General features: G+C 30.7%; 1 protein-coding gene across 2 annotated transcripts; it reads right to left on the reverse strand.

Moving 5' to 3' along the window:
- Positions 1-1,849: 1,849 nt before the first annotated feature.
- On the reverse strand, positions 1,850-6,320 carry LOC107912661 (choline-phosphate cytidylyltransferase 1). 2 transcript variants are annotated; one of them, XM_041106317.1, is made up of 9 exons: positions 5,981-6,318; positions 5,641-5,754; positions 5,318-5,413; positions 5,077-5,119; positions 4,835-4,990; positions 4,592-4,672; positions 2,938-3,029; positions 2,422-2,562; positions 2,152-2,340 (listed from the first exon to the last, which is right to left on the reverse strand). In XM_041106317.1, the coding sequence occupies exons 1-9, from the start codon at positions 6,100-6,102 to the stop codon at positions 2,316-2,318; spliced, it is 870 nt and encodes a 289-aa protein (XP_040962251.1). In that variant the 5' UTR covers positions 6,103-6,318; the 3' UTR covers positions 2,152-2,315. The 2 variants fall into 2 exon arrangements, with proteins under 2 accessions (XP_016696435.1, XP_040962251.1); XM_016840946.2 differs by lacking the exon at positions 2,938-3,029 and having other exon boundaries at positions 1,850-2,340; positions 5,981-6,320.
- Between the last annotated feature and the right edge of the window lie 2,056 nt (positions 6,321-8,376).

Here is an 8,376-nt window from a genome sequence, read left to right on the forward strand (position 1 = left end):
AAAACCAACTCTTAGTCAATCCTACTCTCATGGACGTAGCAATAATAAATTATTATATTGGTCTTGGATATACGAAGAAGGAATTAGTGACAACCCCTAATTGGTAATAGGCACATGTATGTAATCGACAAATGGAAAGTTAAAATAATAAAAATCAAATCGTTTCAATCCTCACTATAAATTCTACCCTTTCTATCTCTCCTAATATGAGAATCCAAATTTTAACCTTCAACTTCATGTCATAAGAGTTAAAAGATTGTGAATTTCATATCTCTTTTGATCCCTTATAATCATTTTTTTTTAAAAAATGGGATTAATCATTCAATTGAGAACAAATACTTTGTTGAATTCGATAATATATTAAACTATTCTTTTAGGATTTGAATATTTATTTCTATTTATTTATTTATTGATAGAATATTAATATAAGAGATTGAGGTAATGCAATTTGAATCCATGTCAAATAAATGTCTAAGTTTTAACTACTGCTCTATATAAATCAAAATAATTTTTATATTTTTATTGAATCATATATGTTCTACTTCCTATTTATTTAGTATGAAAGTGATTTATTTTATTATTTAATTTCTCTTCTGAACCAATTAACCTAACCAATTGGATCGGTTAACCGTAAATTAATATACAGGTTGAAGTCAAGGATAATAAAATTTTGTAAAAGTTAAAAGTTTATAATAAAAAAATTAAATTAAATGTTATAAATTATGAGAGGGGCTAAAAGAAAATTTTAGCATTTAGCCAAGGGGCAATTTCCCAATTCACTGGGTATAGCCTATGATGACTTTAAAGATTAGTCAAACTAATTGCGTTTCCAAAAATGAGTCTTAGTTTTCTAATTCAAAAGAAGAAAAAGATAAGATGTTGAAACATGAGTTTGGTTTTTAGGTGATGGTTATATTTTTTTCTTTACTTTTTAATGCATAATAATTAGTTTTTAATGGAAGAATAATAATCATGGGCTTGAAATAGGCTCCCTTATCTAGTCTTTATGAGTTTTAACGCATAATATCTTTTCTTAAAGACGATTATAAAGCTAAAACATGCCAATATCTTCCCACCACATTGGATATAGGACTAATCAATAAAACTAGAACATGCCAATATTTGTCAGCTCCATCTCTCCCATTGTTTGTTCTTTGATGGGAAGATTATATAAGTCCTGTAGAATAAATAAATAAATAAATGTAAAATTTGACAACAAACCTTCCAATCCTTTGGTCAGAAAAGTTCAGTCATTGTACTCCACATTAGATGGAATCCATGAAACAATTCAATTACAAAAGAGCTAAGAAGTTGTTGTAAAAAGATTCATGTGTTGGAGGGACTTCCCCTAGTAGCTATCACAGTCCAATCACGTTTGACTGATTCAAACCAAGGACTCAAGCACCATCAATTTAGCTTATAAACCACTTCAACAGCATATTACCAAATTAATCCTTTTTAAGTTTGGATATAAATCTACGTCTTATAAAATTCAATAAATTATATAATTTCGTTCAGATCGGGTAGAAACCTAATTTCAAAATATTTCTTAAGCTCTTGCCCGTTTTCAAATCAATTTGGCCCTCCAAAGAACTCATTTTATTATTAAAATATATTTTTTAAAAGAATCTTATTATAGGCAATTCATAAATAGAAAAATAATACGCTTTAACGCATTTAGATCCACGTTTTCCTACATTAGCAACAACACCCGTATCAATCAAACTAACATCCAATCAACGTTATTTTAATTTAAAAATATTTTTTATTTGAACTGAATTGAGACAGACTTATCGGACCGAGTAAGCTATCCAATTCCAATCGTTCAAACTCACCACAAAATAAAACATGATGATAACAGAAAAACTTTCTTATAAACCCAAATAATTCATACCATCATTTCAGAATTTGAATATTGGCAACATCTTATATCTCCCCGAACTATAAATTTTCTTCAAAAAACTCCTACACAGTGACAAAAAGAAAGTTGTACAAGCCCTTGCATCTTACCAAGGCAAAAAGAAGCATCAATGGGAACAACATTTTCAGGTATGACATGAATAAACAAAATTACAGGTTGAAGCTTTTCCACTCAAACCCTACAGTAGAAGCAATAGTTTGTTTGTTTTCTTCTTCCTTCTTTTCATTTTTCTCGTCTTTCTGGTCATAATATTCATCCTCGTCATAGTATTCCTCATTATCACCGTCAGCTTCCTCTTCATCTTCATCATAATAATATTCCTCATCTTCATTTCCATCACTAAGTTCCAGCAAAAATGCAGAATCCCTTGATTGTTGCCTCATCAAATGTTCTGCTATTCGTTCTCTGATTGCAGCGCCCTGAAAAAGCTCCCTTAGTAATTTTTTTATATGCATGCAATTGTCATTACTATAAACATTGATTTCATTAGATTTGCTCACCATTTTGTGGAAACCTTCTTCGAACACCTCAAGAAATCCGGCAAGCCAGCGATCAGCATTTTCCACCAACTCATTACATCCGGCAACCCAGCGGTCAGCGTTTCCCACCCACTCGTTACGATGCATGGCAACAGTTTGTATCTGCAAGTATTTTCGGGTAAATATTAGTGAATTGCCTTAACTTTATGAGAAGATTAAGAATAACTAAAAGGGGATGTTCAAGCTTAAACAAACAACCTAGAACCGAAAAACCATGGCAGGTCCAGGCAAATAGCACCTGGCAACAAACATGACTAGGTAGGATATACATATAGGCATTCAAGCTTATAAACATACACACGCAATATATATATATATAACAAACTGAAGCATTAGGTGACACAACCTAAAATATGAATCTTCCTCAACTCGTAACACTGCGGTATAATTCTGTTGCTAGAAAACCTTAAATATCATATTCCATAACTTTAATAATCTTTTATGGGAACATTGAACCAGGGGATGTAAGGGATTTACATTGTGGTCACATCAAGCTTTCCGCAGTTATGGACGTAATGAATGTTATAATGGTCATTTGTGGTGAATATCAGCAATGGTGAGAGCCAAAACTGCAAAATACTAGGATTTATAACTAAGCAAATATGATCGAGCAAAGGAAGTGAAGAAATTGGATATATAAACAATAGAACATAACCCTGCCTTTCATATGACATACCATCATCTAAATTCTAAATGCACTTGATCTCCATATATTTTGGATCTTAAGGCTATGTCTCCAACTAGACAATCTAGTCACCTAAATGGACAACCATATGCAACAGAAGTACAAATATCATGAAGATATGAATCATGAGGTAAATCTAACAATTGTACTAAGCCACCCAAGGCAAATGGATTTGAAAAACTGTTCTAAAGCTAGCTAGCTTCTACCTGGACCCAGTTTTTTAAGATGAATGGCTATTTTTCAGGTGCTTGTTACCATGTATAAATGCTTGTTTTTTATTCATGGATTACTTTCCTTAAAACAACTCCTTAATTTCACCACACAAACATAAACCGCAAATACACATGATAACAACGTGCATGATAATACCAATGACAAGTTGAGAACAATGGGACCAAGCTATTTTTGCTACTCCTTGGTTTTTTTCTCGTGAAAAATTTTAATTATTACATAAATAGTAAAATAATTTGTCATAACATAAAAAATAATTAGTGTAAATTTAAACTTAAAATTAAAAAAATGAGTAAAAATCTAATAAAAAAAACACTTCAAAATTAGTAAAAAAATTATTCCCCTTTTTTAAAAACAAATTAAATGAGTGATTAAAAACTATAAAAAAATGAAACTATTTTATTGCTAACTTAGTACGTGTTCAAAAAATAATATTCCTACTAACGAGGCATAAAGATTGGGGCCCAGTCATAAATGATAAGACAACACTCCCAGTGTGCCTCTGATTGGGAACCAAATTAAGAATTGTTTAAAACTTCACGTCAGCATGCTATGTATGCACATGCTCCATAAAACCAAGGAAAGCTTAAATGAAAAAATTGTGCTAAAAATGTTAAAAGTATAATGGGAAAACCGTCATTGTAAATTATAAAAATAGTCATTTTTTTACCTCATATTACATATTAGTCACTTATATTTGAAATGTTATATTTTAATCATTTACGTTATTATTTTGTTACAAAGTGGTCACTCTACTGTTAAGCTTTGTCACCTCCCTAACAGTGATCCTACGTGGCAGTCCAAATGGGTTTTAAATGCCAACTTAGATGTCCTACATAGTAGTCCAAATTAAATTTATTTAATTAAAAACCTATTTTTATCCTAGCAACTAAAATCCAAGTTAACGTTTAAAACCCATTTAGACTGCCACGTAGGACTGCCGTTTGAGAGATAACGAAGTTTAATGGCATAAGTGACTAAAACGTAACATTTCAAACATAAGTGACTAATATGTAATTTAAGGCAAATAAAAGTGACCATTTTATAGTTTACCCGTCGAAAAAACTAAGACAAGAAGAATTTCGAGTACGTCCACCACCCCCATGAAGTTCTAAAATGTATGCATTTACCTTCCAATGAACTTGTAGATCTAAATCATTAAGCATTAGAGTGAAAAATAATTGAACAAGATAGTGATGGCATGAGGGGCCATACCTTTTCTCCTACCCTTTCTTGGTGTTCCTTTACTTTTTCACGTAGTTTCTTCAATCTCATGTTCACTCTCAATCTCTTCTCCTGTAGGAACATCAACAAAGAAACACTGATAATAAAAAGGGTGAACACTGTTGTGATTTGGACATTTCCCGCATAGCATCCATATACTTTTTCTTTATTCTTTTTCTAGATTGTACCTCAAGGTAAAGTTCCATTCTCACAAGTGATCATTCAATACCGTACCTTTACAAAGCTAACTCCAAGATCTTTCCTCGAATATCCACGGTCCAAGTTACGTATCACATACTGGTTATAATCTTTAATAATTCTCATTATAATATCTGACGTTGAAATCCCTTCGGTTCGTTGAGTTTCCTTGAACTTTCCGGCTGCTTTAACCTAGGAACAAGAGCCCACTTTAATATAACACAGTTTAAAAAAGCACCAATTGTTATAAGTATAAATAAGCGTCTCAATTAACTCACAAACTCATACACATCATTCGCAGCTCCACTGGCATCAGCATAGCTGTAAAAATGATTTATGGCAAAGTATAAAGACTACATGAACAAATGAATGGCAAGTATTTATATGTTTTTCGGCAACTAAAAGTCTCAGATGTGCAATGTAAAACAAATATAGAGTAGTTTTGTTTCTACATCTTCTTAACAATGCAGCATTCACCATGAATAAATTAGTGTCAAAGCAAGCATTGTCTATCCTTACGGAAGGGAATCATGAGCCACATAGTCAATATTGTATGCATCAAGAAATTCTTGATTGATCACCCACGGTGCATCAGGAATGACTTCATCAACCCACCTATGAGAAATGAATAACAAATAAGACAATATCACTTCCTTCAACTGCAGAAAGATAAATTGATTAAAATTGTGCTTCACATTCACTATTTCGTTTTGAATTCAAAAGATTTACAACTGAAATATTCTTCAAAACAAGCATCACGGGTGATTTCTTTTCCTTTTTAATGGTTTTCAATACAATAACTAGAACAAGTTGAGAGTTATAAAAATAGAAAGAAGTAAAACCTGCAATGGCGAAGGGATTCATAGCGCTCTGCTTCGGTCATAACAGTTTTACCTTTATACTTGTGGGTTGTTTCATCATTGCAACATCCAACCAATAAATATGTATTGGGAAACCTAAAAGTTTCAAAAAAAAAAATTATTTCTGCTGCAAATAAACAAATATCTTTCACAGGAAACAAAATGCCAAACAACTTCAAAAAAGGAAAAGAAAATCAGAAAAAAAGGCAGTGATGAAAATTTTTTATAGACACCCATTAATCAGTAGGAATTTCCAAAGATGCCCAGAAAAATATACAGATTAAACATTAAGTTAAGAAAGAGATGAGGGAGGCAAACAGACGATTTCTTGGCTTGTTCGAGGGAGCGAGCATGGCCGAAGTGGAAAAGATCGTAGATCCCATCAGCGTAGACGCGGACAGGGCGACCGGAGTCGGGATTATGGGAGTTGTTATCGTTGTTCATGGTGGAGATGTTAGAAATTAGAAAAAAAAAAGGACAAATTTTATCAGATTAATTCTTAAGTCTGGTTTAGAAATTAGAAAAAGAAAGGACAAGTTTGATGAGATGAATTCATAAGTGTGGTAAATATAATTGGGATTACTGGTTTGGTGTGAAGGCAAAGAAAGGGGCTCCCATTTACGCCTCCGAATTCGCGCTTCTTTCGCTTCTATTTTTGTAGTATCAAAAGTAGAACACAACTCTTACTGTTTTTATATCATATTATTTTGTTCAATTCCTTTTCATGCTTCTTTCGTCACGCACTTCCAAAATTTCTCTAATTCAATTAAAATAGCTTTTAATTATGTATTTTTGTTTCCTACTTTTAATTAAATTAGATTTATACCAAAAACAAACCTTACATGGAGTTAGGAGTTATGCTTCACATTTTTTAGTTTATCACTTCAAGTTTGGAGATTATTTTAATATTAATTTAACCTATAAACTTAACCTATAAATAAGTCTTTTTGTTACCCTAGAAAAATAACTCATTACACATTTAGGTATTAGCTTTTACGAGTTTTCAGATAAATTTATATTTATGTTTTGAAGGTTATTATTTCGAGTTTTGGGATTTAATTTTATCTCTATATTTTTTATTCTTCATTTTTTGTCGTTTTAGTGAAATGATTTTTACCTGTTATTTCTTTTATCCTCTTTAGAGGGTTTTTTCCACATAAAATATTATTGTTCGATCTTTTCAATTTCTTTATTATTTTACTTGTTCGTTGCTTAGCCGACTTTATCCCTACACAATAGTTATTAATACTTTTTAACTAGAAATAGTTTTGTAGTTATTGTTGAATTAAATTGATGTTTATTTGACATAAACACGTAATATTAACATCATCTCATGAATTACAGGTCCTAAAAATAGGGAAAAGCTTTGAAGACGCTCTTTCAACCAAAAATGATAATCCAACATTTGAAAACCTCCGGTCAAGGGAGGAAGATCGATGTAGTTATGAATCACACGAAAGGCCATTGAGTTTCATTTCGAGACATGTTGCTAAATAGTTGGAACAGTAGGTAGAATTCTAAGGATAAGAGATGATGACATAAAGGGGTAAATTAACCTTCAATTAGGCTTTTAGAGAGAAATCATTTATGGAGAAAACAATTGTAACCAGAATACATAGAAAGAAAATTGGGTTTATTATATTGTTGAATGAACTCTATGCAAGTCTGTACATCCATTAATACACTCCAATCGGTCAAACTAGAGAATGTTTATTACATGGTGAAATTTAAAGCATGTGGAGGATTATACGAAGGTGTTGTTATAGGGTTATTTTTGGACAGTATCTGGTCGTCGGGTCTTGGACTTCATCTTTTTTTTTTTGTCTCAGCCTTATCTGTTCAATGTGGTGGTTTAAATATAATCATTTATTTTATTAGGGGAATTGTATAAAAAGAGGTATTTTACTAAAATATTACAAAAAAAATAAAATAATATCAAAATAATATTAACTTTTTTTATTTATCAAAATAATACAAAAAAATAAAAAATTTTAAAAAAAAAGCCGCTAGAATGTGACAGCGCCCTGGTGGAGGGGCTGCCATAGGCGGCACCACTCCCCTTATAATGGGGGGACCATTCGGCTGGTGGGTGGAGAAGAAAACGAGAGGAAAGAAAGAAAGAAAGAAAAGGAAAGGAGAAGAAGAAGAGGGAAGGAAGGAAAAAAAAGAAGTAAAGGTAATTTTTTTTGTAATATTTGTGTAAAAAATCTATGTATGTGTTTTATTATTTTATTTAATATATATATTTTATAAAATTTATTTAGCATGAAAAAACTCATATTATGTACATTCTATGTTGATTAGAATTTTTTTTATGAAATTTATTTAGGATGTTGTAATTAGTTTTTTTTAAGAAAATAACATTAAAAATAAAACAATATGTTTAAGAAAACATAAAATACGAAAAAAACGGAAATTGTATATTCACCGAAAGTAATAAAATCTAAAAAAAATGTACATTTAAAAAATACTCTAAATTAATAAATTTCAAACATAATGTGCTAAAATAATGTAAAATAATAAAATTAGAAAATATGATATTTTTTAAAGTAATAAAATGCGGAGAAAAAAATACGAACAAATGGCCGAAGTAAGGGTTTTTTAACAATTTTTTTAAAAAAAGAAATAATTAATACATTTCAAACATAATGTACTAAAATAATTTAAAAAATAAAATATGAAAATAATATATTTTTATTGAAAGTAATAAAAATCGAC

This window comes from Gossypium hirsutum, chromosome D11, assembly GCF_007990345.1.
Source record: "Gossypium hirsutum isolate 1008001.06 chromosome D11, Gossypium_hirsutum_v2.1, whole genome shotgun sequence".
Taxonomy (NCBI): Eukaryota; Viridiplantae; Streptophyta; class Magnoliopsida; order Malvales; family Malvaceae; genus Gossypium; species Gossypium hirsutum.

Bases quoted from the DNA above. Each gene is read 5' to 3' on its own strand.
- LOC107912661 (XM_016840946.2), bottom strand. From the start codon at position 6,102: ATGAACAACGATAACAACTCCCATAATCCCGACTCCGGTCGCCCTGTC. The intron at 5,755-5,980 runs GTCTGTTTGCCT...TGAAACTTTTAG, and splicing joins CTCGAACAAGCCAAGAAATC to GTTTCCCAATACATATTTAT. The intron at 4,991-5,076 runs GTGAGTTAATTG...TCTTGTTCCTAG, and splicing joins CGAATGATGTGTATGAGTTT to GTTAAAGCAGCCGGAAAGTT.